At 53.5% G+C, this 18,331-nt stretch overlaps 6 protein-coding genes across 6 annotated transcripts in view; 1 reads left to right on the top strand and 5 right to left on the bottom strand.

The window, feature by feature from the left end:
• Positions 1-1,973, bottom strand: part of UMAG_15058 (uncharacterized protein) — a gene marked incomplete at both ends in the record, with an annotated part of 2,775 nt that extends 802 nt beyond the window's left edge. Inside the window, one exon of the mRNA XM_011388561.1 lies at positions 3-1,973. Within this exon, the coding sequence (XP_011386863.1) occupies positions 3-1,973 (1,971 nt within the window). The remainder of the gene's footprint in view (positions 1-2) is intronic.
• Positions 1,974-2,941: 968 nt separating this feature from the next.
• Positions 2,942-7,045, bottom strand: UMAG_00400 (uncharacterized protein; the record flags this gene model as incomplete). Its single annotated transcript, XM_011387980.1, has 1 exon — positions 2,942-7,045. The coding sequence occupies one exon, from the start codon at positions 7,043-7,045 to the stop codon at positions 2,942-2,944; it is 4,104 nt and encodes a 1,367-aa protein (XP_011386282.1).
• A 1,710-nt stretch (positions 7,046-8,755) lies between these two features.
• Positions 8,756-11,587, bottom strand: UMAG_00399 (uncharacterized protein; the record flags this gene model as incomplete). The annotated part of the gene is made up of 1 exon (XM_011387979.1): positions 8,756-11,587. The coding sequence occupies one exon, from the start codon at positions 11,585-11,587 to the stop codon at positions 8,756-8,758; it is 2,832 nt and encodes a 943-aa protein (XP_011386281.1).
• Positions 11,588-12,643: 1,056 nt separating this feature from the next.
• UMAG_11610 (uncharacterized protein) lies at positions 12,644-13,723 on the bottom strand (the record flags this gene model as incomplete). The annotated part of the gene is made up of 3 exons (XM_011388485.1): positions 12,644-13,041; positions 13,154-13,526; positions 13,631-13,723. 3 exons carry the CDS (start codon positions 13,721-13,723, stop codon positions 12,644-12,646), a joined length of 864 nt encoding a protein of 287 aa, XP_011386787.1.
• A 1,129-nt stretch (positions 13,724-14,852) lies between these two features.
• UMAG_00397 (uncharacterized protein) lies at positions 14,853-15,290 on the top strand (the record flags this gene model as incomplete). The annotated part of the gene is made up of 1 exon (XM_011387978.1): positions 14,853-15,290. One exon carries the CDS (start codon positions 14,853-14,855, stop codon positions 15,288-15,290), a length of 438 nt encoding a protein of 145 aa, XP_011386280.1.
• A 169-nt stretch (positions 15,291-15,459) lies between these two features.
• On the bottom strand, positions 15,460-16,903 carry UMAG_11608 (uncharacterized protein; the record flags this gene model as incomplete). Its single annotated transcript, XM_011388484.1, has 4 exons — positions 15,460-15,803; positions 15,885-16,005; positions 16,216-16,535; positions 16,594-16,903. 4 exons carry the CDS (start codon positions 16,901-16,903, stop codon positions 15,460-15,462), a joined length of 1,095 nt encoding a protein of 364 aa, XP_011386786.1.
• Positions 16,904-18,331: the final 1,428 nt, after the last annotated feature.

The following is an 18,331-nucleotide window of genomic DNA, read 5'->3' as shown; positions in this document are numbered from 1 at the left end:
GCGATATAGTCCCAATGCGGAGGCCAGTGCGGCAAAGGAACGCCTACTTCTTCAAGATGTTCAACTCGCCACTTTTTCAGCGACTCGATGATCCCAATCACTCTATCGAGACGTACACCTTCTATATGGCTACGCGGCGCAAAATACAGTGCAGCGAGGTCGCGCTGAAACACGACAGCGTCGTGTGCGGACCCGAAGAAGGCCAGATACGAATCAATGCTGCCGAGTGGGTGTGGTGCCTCGTCCTTGTTGTCGGAATCTCCGGCCGGTGGATCACTGTTGTAGTCGTCGGCAGTGATCAGACATCGACGCTGGAAGTAGAGGGCGGACGCCGCGTCAGCCATACACGCGAGCCACCATGTGAAGAGCGTCTCGCCGCGCAAAGTAGGGTCCCGGATAGTCATGACCTTCTCCTTGCAGTGGATACCCAGGTCGAGCATGTGCTTGATGGCAATGACATACCAGTGTCCGTTGGTATAGGCCAGCAAGCTGCGGTGTTTGGCCGGGATCGGGTCGCCAGCAAGGTTGAGGTTGCCGTTGAAGTAGACAGAGGGATGCAGCAGCAGCGGCTCCATTAGGAAGCAGGCTTGAGCATTCTCAAGCGTTGCCACCCTAGCGACACGCAATCGATCCATCACATCTTGAGCTCGCCAGGTGAGATGATCCGCGATACGGTTTCTGCCCTGCTCTCTCAACTCGCGTGGCACGTTGAGTATGGGCTGTTCGATGCCGCCCTTGAAGCCGGTGATTTGGTTCGCCTTCTCTGTCTCTCCTTTGAGAAGCGCCGCTTGGGCCTGGTTCCACGCTTTCCTCAATTCCTGAGCACTGTCGTCGCGATCCTGAGCAATGAGTGGGTTTTCGCTGAACTTGGCACCCCAAGCAATCACAAGAGCAAGGATGATATCCGAAGGCGGACCTCCGAGCTCGGGGCTCCGCTCGTAGTAGCGTTTGCGAAAGGTCTGAGGATTCAGCAGAGGTAATCTTGCATGCACGACGGAAAAGTAGGTCTCGACCAGATCGTTCACGAAGTCCTCTCTACGCTGTCGGTCCAGCAAATGTAGCTCCGCGCCGGTGGTTGCTGCGGGCTTCGGACCGGGAAGGTAAGAAGCGGGTACGATTGTGCGGGTGGTGTAGCCGCTCGTTGATAGTGGCGCATTGCACGGCAGGTTTTGGTACACGTAGACCTGGTTGTCAGCGGCTGTGTACTCGGTGTCTCTTTGGAAGAGCGCATTGAGCAGGCGATCTTGCACCTGCACGGCAGCGTCGATCAATTCTGGCGGCTTGAGCGCCTCCTTCTTCTCTTCGGGTGTATACGGCAGCGAGGTCCTAGGACGTTTTGTGGGTCGCTTTGCAGACGAGGTGGCCCATTGTACGTAGAGCGTAGTGCAATCAATGTTCTTGGCCTTGCAGTGTTTGCACTTGGTTTCGCCAGGATCTCTATTGCAGCGCACCTTGCGACTTCGGCAAGCGTCGCAGGCACTGTTCTGCTTGCGTGATGCCATCAGGATAGTCACGCCGCTCTTGCTGGGTGAAGCGGATTTAGAGCATGGTTCGCCAGGCAATTGGTTCGTTGACTCGCCCGCGTTGCTGTTGTCGCCAGTGTCATGATTTCTGTTAACGCTCAGGCTGCCGACCACGTCCGAGGAGGATGGCTGTGTATTGGCTTCAGCGAGCTCGCCTGCGCCGAATGATGCTGTCGCATCTGCAACGTCCGTTGAGACAGGAGTGTTGGTCATTCCAGATACCCGGATATCAACGCCTTGACTATCTAAAGCAGAAGACCTTTCTATCAGAGGTTGAACGACTGAAGCTCGTAGCTGGGTGCCTGTACTGTCATTGTCACCGCCTCCACTTGCTCCTTCATCCGCTTGTCCTACCTGCTGATTGTGCTGCGGCATGTCGGACTGATCGTGCCATGTCGATAACTGGCCATTTGCCAAGCCCTGATCGCTTGATCCAACACTCTCAGCCATGACTATAAGCCGCGCTTTTGTTGTCGTTGACTCTGATAGCGCAGGGTCCGTACTGATATGTGGTTCGAGCCCAGGTGCACGATCATCCAGGTTCCCTGTGAGTAGATGGCTTCAAGGTGCCAGCGCTCTGCAGCCCAAAACGTTGTTGTCACGCGTGCATGTGACTTTGATCAGGATAGAAAAGCTATAGGACAACGAACGACACAGAGTAGATGGTTTTCCGACTCCACCGGTGATGGCGGCGAGTGATTGGTTCACCACGGTAGCCACCTATGCCAAGGCCAAGCCAGTTGGCAGGGAGCGGTGTTGGAGGTGAAAGATTGCTGGGCTCCAGGATGGTACTTGAGGATGCACGCGCTTGTTCCTGAGCTCTGACCGAGATGCGGGGAAGAGGGGTCGTTGCGGGTCCGAGAATAAGCTGGAACGTATATTGTGTTTTGGGAAGAGCGGATCCGAAAGATGGTGAGCAAGCAGACTAAACCACTCGTTACTATTTTATCGATCCGTTCACTGATTCACGAATCACGAATCACGAATCGTGAATGTGACCCATAGAGAAGCCTGGAACCTACGATCTCACAATTGTTTTTCGCGGAACGGAAAAATCACGAATTGGAGCAAGGCTCAAGGGCAGTCTTGCAATCACGAATACAGTCACGATTAAAAACGTAACGAACAGCTGTAGGTCAACGTGCATCTTCAACCTGCAATCCTGAGTCTGTTCTACTCAGCATCGCATTTCAGCTTCAATCTAACTCTCGAGCCAATTCAGCGCAAGCAGAATGCTCAACAAAGCAGAGCTGGTTCAATCATGGGCCGTCTGGTCTTCCTTAGATGGTATTCGGCTTTGATGTGCATGCGTCGATCTCATTGCGAAGTCAAGAAGCTACAGAGTGCTGCAACGGCAGAGTAACAAAAGATCGGAAGCAACTCGTCCAAAAAATGGCATGCTGTGCTGGGCCTATGCCTCAAAGCGCAGCCGCCCACCTCGGTTCATCTTCCCAATCATCATCTTCGGCTGCGACTGATGAGTTCGACGCGCTTACTGAACCGCTTGATCCATGACCATTTTGCGAAGAATCCGTTACTTCGTCGGCAGCCTCGCGCTCAAGCTGTTCCATGTAAGCTCGTTGTGCCTTCATGACCGGTGTGTCTCGTTCAGGATCTCCCGGCAACGGCTTAGCCGCCATTTTGATAGCCGCATCCTTGGGGAACCCTCGCTTGATCGCCCTTCGCACACGCGCAAGGAACGCGTTTCGTGCTCGACGTGCATCTGCTATCGTCATGCCCAACGTTACGAGCGACGAAGGCAGATCTGGGATATATGTGTTCTCGGGAGCCGCAGTGCATTGTATACTAATCTTCTTCAGAGGATGGTGCGACGGGTCCATTACCACAATGCCCCGCTTTGACGCACGACGCTTACGTGCGAGGAAAGCGTTCCGGGCACGACGTTCGACGGCTCGCCGTGCCATCTCTTCAGCGCTTAATTGCAGCTTATGTCGACCGCGGCGTTTTTTGCCGGGGACCTTTCCCGAACTGTCTTGTAGCTGAGCTTCGTCATCTTCTTTAAGGATATCAGAAGGGTACTCTGCCGAGTCGCATCGAATTGATGAGCTGTCATCGTTGTCCGATGAGGGCGCTTCGGCTGTTAGCCACCTGCGATCTTTGGTGCCTCGCGCTGCCATTGCCCCAAAGCCGCCTCCCGGCTTCTTGATGTTGATTCGTTTCGGCAAGGGCAGCTGTGGGAAGACCCTGCTCGCGGAGCTGGAAAGAACATCACCACCCAGCGCCGCCTGATCCGCATCCGTTGGACCAGTAAATTGTACTGACGTGGATGTGCTGCTTGCTTCTTTCGGAGAAATTGCTTCGATAGGCGAGGGTGTTGCGTGCTCTCCCGTCAGATCGATTACTTGCGAGAAAGATGAGATAGGATCCCGAGGCGCTTGTCTACTTTTCGTGGCATGAACAGCTTTAGCGGCTCTCGATCTGGGTATCTGCTGCCCATTCTTTCCGCCTGGAACAGAAATCTGTTTCGTCCATGTTTCAGTCACTGGCTCAACCGAGCTGTCTGTGACCGATGCAGATGTAGACGAGCTTGCGTCGCCTGCCGAGCGTCCCGAGCGCTCGCGGCGCTTGATGGTGATCTTGCTGATCGCGTTCCGGCGGGTCTGAGCATCTTCGCGCTTCCGCAAATTTCGTGCTGCCTCAACACTCGAAAGTGCTGAGCTCGGTATTGCGGCTGCGGATAGTCGAGACGCACTGAGCAAAGGCGCCATGGAAGTCAAATGGATGCGCGAACTCTGAGTCGACTTGCTTACTTTGCCTTTGCTTTTGCGCTTGCCGCGCCCCTTGCCCGTCTTTTTGCGTGTGTTGGCGGCGACAGCATCCGCTGCCGACTTACTCACTGGAGCCTTCTTGCCACCGAGGATGCCAGAGCAGTTGGCAGCTCCACACAGACATTGCTCGGTCGGCACCTGCGCTGTTGGAGCTCCTGTAATATCTCGAGGCTGGAAGGCAGCCCAACCATAATTGTAGGTCAGCTCCTCGCCCGCGGCAATATCGCGATTGGCAAAGAGGCCGATCTGGAACTCTGCAGAAAGCGCCTCGTCGGTGCCGCAGATGATAAATTTCTCGATGCGGCAGTTGGGGTCGCACGAGTGGTTGGCGAAGCGAGTGATATTGCCTTTACGGCCACCGTCCAGCAGCTCGCCCGCAGCCGAGTCGTAGTCCAACAGATAGTAGTTACCGGTAGCCTTATACTCCTCAGTAACGCGTTTGGCTGCTTCGCTGAGGTTGATAACTTCGCCGCGATACTCATCGATAAAATCATCCCTTTTGATAGCCTCGAGCGTCTTGAGACCAAAACCACGGCGACCATAGTATGCCACTGCGGTCTTGACATGGGGTCGACGTCCAAGGCTGATGTTGGTGCAATTGCTTGCACTCGGACACGTTTTCGGATCGCAGATGAACATGAGCATGCGGTTGATACAGTCGTGGCCGCATCCGCTCCCTGGCTTGCAATTGCAGAGCGGCACTTCTCCCTGCAGCTTGGCCCGCGTTACATACTTGTTCTTGTTGATCTGTTGATAGCGCGGCGGCTTTCGCTTAGCGTTGACACGATCGCGGAGCTGATCCATGGTTTGGTGGATCGGATACGGTAGACAAAAGTCGCGTTCCTCGGTGAGCAGCTTGGCCCCGAAATGGATGGGGTACGGCAAGAGGGTGCTTTGCGAGGCGTCTGGGTAAAGAGAGGATGTCGAAGCCACAGCGTCGGCTTCGCCGGCGTACAGACCCGTGTAGTGATAAATTTTGCCATCCTTATTTTGTTTGCTAGCTCGCTTCAACTTTTTGGACGGCAACGTGCTTGCCTGCGGCGGTCGTTGCCGGTGTGATTCTCCAGACTGAATAGACTGCGAGGCAGATTGATGAGGCTGCGAAGAGTTGAGCGACATGTCGCTAGCGTCACTCAGCTCGCTCAGATCATCATCGAGCAGATCGATGACATCAATCCGAAGAGGGGTGCGGCCGTGCAAAGTTTGCCCAGACGCGGTGGAGAGTGGTTCGCCTGCGGTCCTATCCGTGGCACTGGTGCTTGAGCGTGCAGGCCTTCCTCGCTTGCGCGGAGGGAAATCTGAATCTTCCTGCTGCTCGTCAACGGCCAGCGACTCTGATTTCGCAGTCATGCCGGCTGTTGATAAGTTTCTTTTGCGAAGGCGGGTGACCAAGGCAGGTTGCTCGCGTTCTGCGGTCAATGCCGCGGGGGTTTGTGGGAAAGTTGGTAAACCAGGTTGAGACTTTCTTGGTCGACCCCGAGAGCGCTCGACAGGGAGGGTCGGGATGCTCTGAGCATCGCTCGTGACCGCAGGACTGTTCCCAACCGGGCCATTCGAAATAGCTGAGCCTACTGAGGCTGAAAAGGTCACGGAATCTGAAAATGGTTGTAGTGTGATGACCGGTTTGGATTTATCGCTTGCCTCCGCAAACTTTCGAGAGTGTTTGCCGGGCCTCAACTCTGGCCGGGGACCAAGCTCAGCTTCTCTTCGCGGTGATTGAGACGCATCCTTAGAGGCCGGGTATTCCGAATTTGGAGCCATGGGAAAAGGCAATGAAAGCCGTGCACTGCGTCGTGTTGAGGAAGGGGATGCCAAGTTCTGCACTGACGAAGGGAGAACTGCCGGTGATGTGGACAGGCGAGCGGCGGATGACTGCGCAGGGACTGGTTGGACCGATTTTCGAGGCCTTCCAACCGCCCTTCTGGGCGGCGGCGGTGCCTCAGGAGAGTCAGGCTTGCGTCGCAGGGGACTGGCCAGGAGTTTCGCATCGAGGTCGTCCCTCCTCTGCAGGGCTTTTTGGATGCTTGATCCAGATGAAACGATGCGAGCTGACCTGCGGCTAGGAGTGGAAGACGAGGACGATGAGCTAGCCGTGGCCTCTGGAGTAGCTTCAGTACCTCGCTTGGACAACAATGCTGGCGTTTTGTTGTGCGTTTGACGGGGCGTACTTCTGAGAGAGCTGATAGCTGCTGCGATGCTCTTGTTATCGGAGTCATCGGTTACATCGCTATCCGAATCGATGGAGCTAAGCGAGGAAAGGCTGCCATCGGAAATGAGATTGACTTCGCTGTTCAAGGAGGTAGCATACGAGCGGTCCAGGGTGGTAGAAGAACGACTTTCGTCTTGGTGATTGTCGGTAATGGCAGGGAAGAGCAGCGAAAGGCGCTGCGCCTTTCCGTTGTCCACACCAGCTGTGCGGTGTGGTGCGGTCATGTCGTCGTCCGAGCTGCCTGTATGCTGTACAATGCCGGCGGTGCCATTGTCGGTCTCAGTGTCAGATAGTATTATAGGTGCGTCAAACGAGTTGCTGCCATGCGGCTTGGATGGCGAAGTGGAAGGATGTTGGAGAACGCGTGGTGCTGCTGTGGGCGTCTGGTGCACTGAGATGCGCGGTTCTGCATTTGATGTCGACTGAAGCTGCGGTCCTGAAAGGGTTGGAGTTGGCAAGTTCGCAGGCGAAGAGCTGACTGAGGCTGATGAGCTCGCGCGAGCCAGTCTGCGTACGGGAGCCATGTCGATCGGAGAGTAAGCTGACGGACCGTGTCAAACCATGAGGATGGGTTACCCAGGGCGGGATGGTAGGCAGGTGGACGAGGACCGTGCTACTTGGATGTTGAGCTGTCAAAGCCTTGATGCAATGGGGACTTGAAGTGTTTCGTTGCGATTTGGAAGCGATCGACGGAATCTGTTGCGTCAGTTGCGAGTTGTGAGTGACGAGAAGTTAGTGTGCATTCGGCACGTACTGTATGCTGGCTATCTGGTCGCGAAGAAGAGGGACAATCACAAATGGAATTGTGCCAACTGCCGCGGCGGAGTCGTGCGTGATGTGTCCGCTCGAGACACTGCACCCTGAAGTACAAAGGTGAGGGGGTGTTGAGTGTTTTTCGTGAAGAGTTAAAAGTGGATAGCGTATTTATTGCTCCCGTCGTGCGTTGTGTGTGTCCACGTCCAAAACAGGTGTTTGGTAATAAACCCGTCACGAGGTAGGCGTCCGGGGGAGCTGTTGAGGGAAATCACGAATGTAACATCGAATGCTGTTCGGAATTCCGAATCGTGAATGGAGCGAGAATCGTGATTCGTGATTGCTATTCTGAGAGGAAAGGGGAGGGAACGATGAATGATACCACTAAATGGTGTCAAGGGAAAGTGTGAGTTGGGGAATCGAAAGAGAGGCAAAAGCGGCCAAAGTCGAGAGAAGCGAGCAGTTCAATCAAAGTGAAACACGAATCGAACGGAGAAAGCGGTGCGACGGATAACGATGTGGACCAAAGCAGAGGAGAGTGAGGGAGAGCTTCAAAGTGATATTCCGTGATTCACGATTCTGAACCACCAAATCGTGAATATCACGAATAATGGCAAAAAGACAGATTCGTGATTCGAAGCCCCAGCGCGGGTCTGGCAATCACAATCGCGAATCACAAATCACGAATCGTGAATATTCAAGCCAAAAGCTGGTATTGCGCGTAGCTGCTCCCGCTTCCTGAATTACTCACGATTGTAACCCAAATCAGTGTGAGTTGGCTGACTGTCGCTTTCGCAGAATCGACACAGCCAACGCTGCTATAAGCTCGCGTTTGTGTGGTCAGCGAAGAAGGCACATCGTGCCTGGGAAGCTGGATTTGAACCAGAGACGGAAGAAACGTAGAAAAGGAAAAATTCACACTTCCTGATCGAATCGTCTCAGTCACGAGTGCTAACTTGCTCACCTGTCGCAGGTGGACAACAACAAGGTTATGAATCCGCCGTGCGCACCCAAGTGGCTATCTATTCTCCGTGAGATGTCAGCCTACAGTCACTCAGTACATTGATACTAGACGACCGCCAATAACCACTGTACAGCTTGCACTTCAATGAACTGTAAGTTTTTGGCGCTCTCCTGTGCAACAAATGGAGGAGGACTGATTGCACAGACCCAAACAAATCCATCTCCAAAATCACGACACTCGTGACTCACGACTGTTTCGCCACTCTCGAAGCCCCAAGGTAGGCATTAAGTGGATCCGCTTGTTGCCTCGCACGTACTTACAAACACCGTCAAATCCGCGCGTTCGTGCTCAGACCGAAAAGAAGCTCACCGGGACCTGCCCTGCAAAGAGCTGGGATGGTTCGTATGCGTATCAAAACACCACGATCGCCCTTCAAGAGACACAAGAACTCTACAATTAATTAATCGTATGACAAGTGAAGAGTACAAACAGAGCAACAAGGCAGGCCAATGATTTGTCAAATAACCGTCGTAGACTGGTGCGAAACGCCAAGGCTGCCGTAGCTGCCCGGGCCCACACCAAACTTCCGCTGGAAGTGAATGAGCTCTCGTGTCAACTCCTCCATTAAGCGCATGCTCAGCGGCAGCTTGGCCAACCTCGCTTGTGCCTCTGCCTTTGTCGCTTCCGCGTTTCCATCCATCAGGTTGGCGTGCTGCTCCGTAGTCATTCCGCCCGCGTTGACAGCATCGGCATTCTTGACATCGCGGTGCATCGCCTCAGCTCCATCCTCGGCGTCCTCGTCCGTCTCGTCCATATACACAGGCACAATGCCGAGCAGTTTCATGCGTTTCTCACGCTCCACCGCCTCGATCTGGCTTCGCGTCACGTACTCGCCAATGTTGCGCACTCGCTTTCGCATCTCACCCATCGTCATTCGACGACTGGGGAAGCGCACTTTGGTGGAAGACTCGATCGAAGAAAATACCTGGAAAGGAGTTGGAAACGATGCACCTGCCGGTGGGGAGGGCACCGAACTTGTCTGTCCACTCGCAGACACCGATCCTTTTTTGCTAGCAGATGTGCTGCCGTTTGCCAATCCACTCTCTCCGGCGGGGCCGGAAGACCTGGATGAGTCTTGTCGAGAGCCGCCTGCTTGCGGGAGTAAGTAAGCCAGATGCGTGAGATGCTCGGGGAGGGACCATTGCGTTGCTGCAGTACCATGCCCACTGCGCCCTGCATAGCCAGACTCTCCCGGAGCAGGCGTGCCCACTTGACTTCCAGCGTCCCTCGCAGCTGCACGACGTGCATGCTCTGCGCGCCCTTTGCTTGGGCTAGGACTCGGTGAATGCGAGGTGAGGTTTGATGTTGAGCTCGAGCCTGTCTTCTGGCCGTTCGGAGCACCAGTCGCTGCTCCGTTGCGATCCTTGTTGCGATACGTGTACTGGTTTGGATGGCGAGGCTTGGATGCAGAGGCATCATGAGCGACCGAGGCTTCACGCACTGTATACTGGTTGTTGCCCTTCTTTTTCTTGCTGCTTTTGTCGCGCGACACGGCGACTGTATGGTCCACAGCCCCAGACATTTCATCTTCGTCCATCTCAGCATCACCATCTTGGTCCAGGGCGGCTCCTGCGCTTACGCGACGTCGCTTTGATGCATCAGAAGCAGAAGTAGCATCGGCAGCGCCTTCACCCGCCTCCGGGGTTCCGGCAGCGCTGTCCAGGTGGTCTTCTGGTAGACCGCGCTTGCGTTTCTTGCCGCCCTTCTTGTCATCTACACCATCCCAGACCTCGCCGTCCGCGAGAAGGCCAGGTGGGATCGGCTCCCAGCCGCCATATGCGGAATCACGGCTGTTCATCGTACTGCGTCTCTTTGGGCTCTTTGGGACCTCCTTGGATGCATCGCTGCGCGTGTGGTGGCTTGCCTTCCTGTCACGTGAGCTGAAGGCGACAGCAGCCTCAGCAGCTTGTTGTCTGCGTGCGTTCTCTTGCGCCAGCAGAGCAATCGCCTCTTTGGCTTCCTTAAGCTCACGCGCCGAGTACTTCGTGCCGCCTTTGCCCGTGCCCTTCTTTGAAGCCTTGGGGAGCAGGCCGAGCGAACGCAGCAGCGGAATGTGGAGTTCGGGGCGACATTGCTCGCAATAGTAGACGTCGGGGCAGTCTTCTTCGACCTGCATGCCCATGCAGACGCAGTGCTGCCAGCACTTGCAAGTTTCGCATTGGATCATCAGGCCAACGTTCTCATCGGCGCTACCGCAGACACATCGCGTAACGCCCTCGTCACCAGCCTCCTCGCCGCCCAGATCGCCATCGTGGTCATCGGCGTTTGCATAGTTGGCGTCGATGCCTTCGCCATCGTCTTCGTTTGATGCTGTCAGTATTTTCGACTCTGGCTTGGCTTCGTCGGCAGACGCGTTCTGTCGTTCGTCCTCGAATTCGAGCTCTCCATCTGTTTGAGCCTCCGTAGCTACCTCTTTTAGTGCTATTGGGTCCTCGACTTCTGCTTTGGTGTCTTGTTCCAATGGCGTGGCATGAATGGCATCACCTTGGGCTGCCAGTGCGGCATCCTCAGCTGCATCGTCTCCAGCCGGTGTTGTTTCGCGCTGTAATGTGTTTGCATCGAGATCGGGCTCGGTTTTCAGAACGCGCGCTTTCGGATCCGGCGAGATTCCTGGGCCACGGCGGGAGCGACGGGGTCCCACAATATCATCCTCAGCGCCGTCACCAAAGGAACTGAGTCCGAGCTGTGAGAGCTCTTTGATGGTAGTGATGCTCTTTGCTTGAGCGCTGCTGTCAACAGAGTCTGTACTTGGCTCCGCATCAGCAGCTTGGAGACCATCGGCCTCCATGACTTCGGCGGATTGATTGATCACACTAGGCACGTCACTTTCATTTGCTTCGGTGGTGGCATCGGTGATGCCGGGTGGTTGGTGAGCCTCTTCAGAGGCATCCGCGGCGGCGGCGTCGTCGTGGCCGTTCGTGTCATTCTCCTCGCTGCTGCGCTTTGAGCTAGCCAACTTGCCACGAGAGTTCTTGCTGCCCTTCTTGAATCTACCGTTGACCTTTTTGGAAGGAGGAGAAGTGACAGCCTTGTCATCAGACTCGGAAGAGCCGCGAGAGACGGAATCATCCTGAGCTGCGTCTGCAGCTGATGGCTTGGTTGCGGTGGAGGCCACAGTCTCGGGTTGAGGAGACGTTGCGTGTGCTTCGTTGGCAAGCGCTTCAATGTCTTCGGCCTTGAGAGCAGGGTCTGCGTTGCCAGAGCTGAGATCGGGCGCAGCTGTGGATGGCGGCTCGGTAGCGGACGGTTCTGGCTCCGTGTAACCAGACTTGCTGGCCTTGCCGGCCATACTGTGTGAGTGGTGGAAATGAAAAGGTGAGAGCTGCGGCGGTGAAGGCGAATCAGTGCTGGGGTCGGGTGGAATCAGCAATTCGCGGATCCCAGCTGCGAGTGTGGGATGTAGCAAGCCGAAACGGTTTGACAGAGGCAGAGCCCGGCGCTTCGGAAGCCGTGATTAGGTGATGGAGACGAAGATGGCGAGATTTGATGCGAGTGTTGAGAGACGAAAGGTAGAAAAGCTTCTATTATGGTGGCAACGCGACAATGAAGGCGGCGAAGGAATGCCAAGGGAATAGCAGCTGCGTAAAGTAGTTGTGAACAGTTGAACGCAGGCAGCCGGCGATGATAGGACGGAACTGGAACGTCGCCTGTAGACCGGATGTGCTGAAGCTCGTGTAGTTGATGGGTGCAGCGTCATGAGACGGGAAGGGGGGCTGCTTCGAAAGGAAGGAGGAGCATAGCTGTGGGACGTAGATGACTGAGCGGTGCAAACGTGATTGCTAGCAAGGCAAGAGGCTAAAGGGCGCCAGAAATCGACACAAAGAGACCCTCGTGACTGAACGGGACGATCAGCCAAAGCTCGAAGACAGTGGTGAGTCACGGTGAGTTTTAAGAAAATGGCTCTGAGAATCACTCACGACTAGTTAAGTTAATTGAACACGAACCAGAGCGAGGATCAGACCTGCAGTTACGTGCTTGCTGCATTTTGAGCCTTTATCACCGCTCGTCTGCTCGAGAAAATTCACAATTCCCATCCAAACTCGGTCGTGTTTGATGGTGGTCTGAACGCCTCGACGAACTCACCTCACGATTTTTGGTCGTTGAGCGCCAAACACGAATCACGAATCACAATCACGAATCGTGAAGAACTTAGGGTGGAAAACGCGGCTGCGTGCTCGCAGTGAGTGTGTAGAGTGTCGACATAACACGGTTTCAATGCCCTCGTGCCCCGTGCCCCTTGCCTCTTGCCTCACCCTCATGTATGCCCTTTTGGACACAGTCACGAGCATGGGAAAATCTGGATTGCAGAGACATCAAAAGTACAATTCAGAAGGAAGCAGGATGCTTACGCCTTCCATGCACCCTTGTCGAGGCGCGCAATGGTGTCAAAGTAGACCGAAGCTTGGAACGCGAGGGCCTGATCGGATCCAATCTGTCGACAAGTGAACTCGGCCTCTTCATGACCGATGACGATGGGCCTAGTGCCTCTAGCAGCTGCAGCAGGCTCCGAGAGTAGCATCACTTGGCAGTGCTTTTCGAGCAGAATGAAGAAGCCCACCGCGGCCTCAATCGAGGTGCCAGCGGAGAGAATGCCGTGGTTTTGCAGGATAAGCGCACGGTTCTTGTCACCGAGTGCCTTGGCGATATTGTCGCCCTCCTCGTCAGCAAGTACGACACCGCCAAAATTTTCGTAGAGGGCACACTGATTGTACAAAGCGCAGCTGTCCTGTGTTGTGATTTCGACTGTTTGAGTTTGACACACACATTGAGCGGGAGTGGGAGGATACATCAGCCTCGGCTCATTCGAACATGCCTATCAAGAGGGCCGCGTGCACCAACAGTCAAAAGCACTTACTGTTCCTCCCTAGCGTAGAGAATGCCTTGCCATACATAGAGTGCGAGTGACAGGCGGCATCCAAGTCGGGTCGAGCTGTGTGAATGGCGTGGTGAATTGCAAAGGCAGCTTGGTTGTAAACCATCCTTTCAGGACGACCGCCGTCGACAATGCTACCATCAGGAGCGATGAGCAACAGATCCGAAACAGTCATGTGTCGAAAGGGCACACCGAAGGGATTAACCCAGAAATGGTCCTTGAGAATGGGGTCACGGAAAGTCAAGTGACCAGCAACACCCTCATCGAAGCCAAGCATGCCAAACACTCGAAATGCCTGTGCAAGTCGCTCCTTGCGACCGCGTCGCTCATCTTCGACTGTATCGTAAGAGATGGGCTGTACAAGATGCGAAAAGGTCGATCTGGTTCAGCAACACGCGCGTCGCTATCCGAACCAAAACGTGATGAGGCCGTAAAGCGTCAGACGGCCGCGAGACTCACTTTGGGAAACTTGAACTTAGGTGCCCCTCTCTGAACACCCTTAGCGGCAGGCTTTGTAGAGCAGATATTTTCAGTGGCAGCCGGAGGCGACATGTTGAGGGGTCTGTATGAGTGATGGAAAGGCTGTCGTGGCCAGAAAGGTAGTTGCTTTGAGCGAGGGGCAGATGTGATTAAAGAGATTGGGCACTGCATTCGTGATTTGTAAGTACAGATTCGTGATTTGTGCGTTACTCGTCCGTGGCAGCTTGCAGCTCAGTCTGTGAGTGTGATGTGGTGCCTGCACACTCGCCTCCTGCAGGTCATCCAACACATTTTGAGGCTGGCTTGGCAACGACGTGTTCATCTGGTCATCCGGTCCATTGCCGGACAATTTCCACATTTTGCCGGTGGCCACCAGGCACAAAATGCGGGGAATCCGTGGCGTGTGACTCGTGACTTATTGACACCGTTCGTGCTTTGCTGAATCAGTGTCACATTCTACAGAATGTTTGAGTTCAGAATCGCTCTTGCACGCATACTGTGGCGATGCCTTTCACTTCCCTTCTTGGTTCCTGGCTATCAGACTGTACCGACAATCAACGGTTTCTCCACTGAAGTCTCAGCTCACAGACCAGGCCCCAGACATACATCAGGATCGAGCTTCACAACCGAAGCCTGATAAATAAATCGATAAAAAAATATCATGTGCATCGTTTGCCCTGTCTTTCTTCTCCAACCTCGGGTTGTACCACCTTTGTGGGTGACTCAAATGAAGACATGATTTATGTGTGATATGTAAAATTGTCAAAGCTCGTGCCTTGGTAGATATACCGGCAGCTGACGACAGGTGTGATCCTTACAAAGCCCTGCTTAGTGGGGAATAGACATATCATTCAAAGTACGCCGGTAGCGAATGAAGTTGATCACCCAGAGGTTTTTATACTTGCCACAGTCGGGAGTTTTAAATCCCGGCTGCAAGGGTCCTTCTAAGTTATTTAAAAACACGGAAGTCGGAAAGCTAAAATAGGAAGAAAAAAAAACGCCTTAGTTATATCAAAATCAAGCAGATGCTAAAAATGAAATGTGGACGAGCTTCGTGTTCATCTAAGTTAGCTCACTCCACCAACCAGCGGCAGGGACTACTCAGCAAGCGCTGAACGCCACTCGAAGTATTGTAACAACGTCCTGAATGGCGCTCAGTTGCCTGTTTGGCAAGGCCACAAATCGCTGAAAACGCAGCACCATGCCACTAGTGATCCCAGACTCGAGCCAGATTCCCACCTTGGTGGGAGACTATTCAAGCGTCACCCATGAAGCGTTGCGTGAACTCAACCCAGAAACTATTGTTCATGAGATCCAGCGGCTGCAAGACAGTGTTGCTCGTCTTCAAGATTCGAACCGTCAGATCGAGCAATTCGTCCACGAGACTGGCAACGAACTCGGTGACCAAGATCGCACAGAGATGAGCAACGCTTGCACCGACAACGATGCCACCATCAACAAGCAGAACAACATCGTGCAGAAGCTCTTTGACGTGTTACAAGAAAAGACGGGTCAGGCGGACGGTCAAGTACACTACGGTCTCAAGCGTCCTTCCAGCACAGCAGAGGCGGCCATTGAGAACGCGCCCACCGACAGCGCAACTCCGATGCAGGAAGAGTCAGAAGGCATTTTCCTCTGATTAGAGCAAGCTAAGCTGCCAGCTTTTTCATTTGACAGGGGCACACAGTACATGCTGGTCTACAGCAGCTGTCATATGTCGCAAGCTGAATGGGCATTTTCTTACTGAACAAACCGGGCAGGGTGCTGCGTGCGAACACACTTCTGCAAAGTAACGTCGCAGAGGTTCATTAGATCCACTTGCCCGACAACGCCTCGACCCTTGTCTCCTTGCTGGACAGCTCGAGATCCTTGAGAATCATCTCATCCGATATCTTTTCGCGGTCTTGTTGAGCCAGCTTAGCTAGCGCTTTGGTCTGTTCGTCGCCGAGGCCCCTCGAGCCATTGTCCTCTTGCGTCTCCCGCTTGATCGGCAGCAACTCTACGCCCTGTCGATCCAACAATGCAGGTCCTTCAGGCCGGGCATATCGATTGCCGTTTTTGTTGACGTCGCCTCCAAAGTTTTCCTGCAGTTCCTCTTTGGTCAGGGTCGCTCGCTTGTCTTTAGGAAGTCCGGCGACTGGTGCGCCAGGACCTGTGGGTGCCAATGTGGGATTTCTCATCTGCATGAGCACGGACGAAGCAGGGTGTAATCCGAGTTCTTCCTACACTCGACCAAAGTCGCCGCTGCTTAGGTGAGAAAGGTAATATGTAAGCCGCACCTCGCGGGTGGAAGGCGGATTGGCCGTTTTGATAATCAGCGCATAGTGACCACGCCCAGCCGGCCTCGCAGCTGGCTTGATCCTCTCGCCTGTGTATAAAAAGAGCAGAGAAAAGTATAGCGTTCCTCATCAGTTCCCACACCATGAAGTCGTGATTGGTCATTTGCGGCGTCGGCGTATCAAGCTGCAATCCAGCACATACCTCGCGTCTTGGTGGAATAGTCACGAGTGCTCTTCTCCCAGAGCCTCGCTTAGTGCTTTGAGATTTGTTCCAATGCCTGCCACTGTAGCCCAAATGGCTTCACTGTGGCGCCCCATAATTCCACCGGGATCTTGTCCCTCTTTGAGGGCTGCTTCTGGGCTAGGCATACGCTTCTTGCTAAGCGAAACGAGACGGTAAGCACTGGGATTAGGCGGCTCGCGTTTCTCGTCTTGCTCTTGCGTTGCATCGTCATTGGAAGCAGGAGCCGTGCTCGATTCACTCGTTCTTGGGACAAGCAACACAATTGTGTTCTGCACATCATCCAGTGATTCGGTGTTGTTGAACTTTGCCTTGTTACTCGACATGACCTTTGGCCGATAGAAGAAATAGACAAGTCCCTTTTCTGAAACGTGCCAAGTCACCTCGCGGCTCGACTCATTCTTCTTTGGAGCCAGATTCACGCTTGATGTTCTCGAAATCGTTGCCTTTGAGCTTGTCGTCGATCTTGCGCTGGTCCCTAGTCAGTTTGGTCGGCGCTGTTACTTCATCAGAGCCGCTATCCGTCAATTGCCCACTCTCTTGATCCTCGCAACACATTTCCTTGCGGCTCTTGGTGCAGACGTCTCCGCTTAGACTTGAGTCTTTAGCTTCAGCCTCGGAAGCCAATGCTTTCCGTTTCATTCCGTCAGCAGGCTTTTCCTCTACAAACTCCTTGCTCTCTGTGGCCGACGATTCCTGTGGCTTTCTTTTGTCGAGCTTAGTTTGTCGCATTGTTGCTTTTGCTGATCATAGGTTCGAATTGCGGCTGAAAGATTTTCACAGAGATCTTGGCGCACAATCGTGAATCAGTAGTTGAAAATGAAGTGGGGTTGAATACTAGCTCATAGTGTGGTGAGGGAAAGCGCGGGGACAAGCAAATGATCCATGACTCTGTACTCCCTGACGATTGCAAGAAGCAGCAGGTCGAGTATCGACAAGGATGCTGAGTAAAGTCCAATCGTGAATCGTGAATGTTTTGGCAACTTCGTGGTTGGAGGTTTTTCGAGCAAACAGAACAACATTCGTGATTCGTGATTCGTGATAGGCAATTGGAGGAAATACTATACTTTGAAGAATTACCTAAAAGGCTCAAATGTATTGTGCTTTTAAGCGAAGTTATCGTATGAAGGCGTCATTCACGATTTGATTTGTACGTATGTCCTAGGAAATCGTTGTAATAAGAAGCCCAACGATATCGTTGTGCGTCCATGACGAAGCATAGGCCTCATGCGTTCAGTGTACGTAATAGCTCGCTCGCCATCCATGAACATGGATACTATTACTTACGATCAACATGCCGCCAAAACGCAAGCGAAACGGTGTATCCAGAATTTTTGTAAGAAGATTGTGGAATTGTGATGCACCGAGGCCACACCAAGGCTTAGATGAAAGCGATTTGCTTATCCGTTCACGATTGATGAGCGTCATCGTGGAGCAATGCAAGGACACAAGGGTAACAGCGGCGCAGCGCAAGAAAGCAGATTGAGGCAGCTGAGTTGGCGAGCACGAGCAGCAGCTCCAGCTCATGCTGGGCTGCGTAGCCAGGAACCCTGGCGCTACCATCAACAAGATAAGGGAGCAGATTCGTAGCAAGACCAGTCTATCCAGTAGAATCGGTTGTAACTATGATGTCACGTATATTTGAGACATTTCGTGATTTACACCTTATGGAAAGGGGATATACAGTATACTGGTGAATGTATCCCCAGCCTTACGTGTGGATGTTCAGCTTGATGGAATGACTACACCTTGATGTCCGCTTGTGCACGTCTCATTCAGCATGGCATTGAGGCGCCTTGATAGCCGAATCGAGAAAAAAGTGGTTGCCCTTGATTCTTGCAACGACGAACATGCACATTCGGTGGCGTCGAATGAGGATCCTGCTTGGCATGGACCTGTTCGCCAGCATGTGATGATTTGACCCCGTAGCTATAACGCGGTTAAGTTGACAGGCCCCTGCTGCCCTTAGACATCAGCTTTTCGAACAGTAAAAGACGGAGTCAATCGTGAATGTTTTGCCTGAATCTCTCTATGTAATCATGTATCCACCAATTTTTGAGAGAGTGGCGACGCCCTGAAGCTTCGCTACTTCGGCTAAAGCTGCGATCCCGAATGCTAGGCTTAGCAATTCACGATTGGTTACTCATTACTATAAGGTTC

The sequence above is a fragment of the Mycosarcoma maydis genome, chromosome 1, assembly GCF_000328475.2.
Source record: "Mycosarcoma maydis chromosome 1, whole genome shotgun sequence".
NCBI lineage: Eukaryota > Fungi > Basidiomycota > Ustilaginomycetes > Ustilaginales > Mycosarcoma > Mycosarcoma maydis.
Note: the sequence above shows the minus strand (reverse complement) of the source record. Positions and strands in the feature narration are given on the sequence as shown.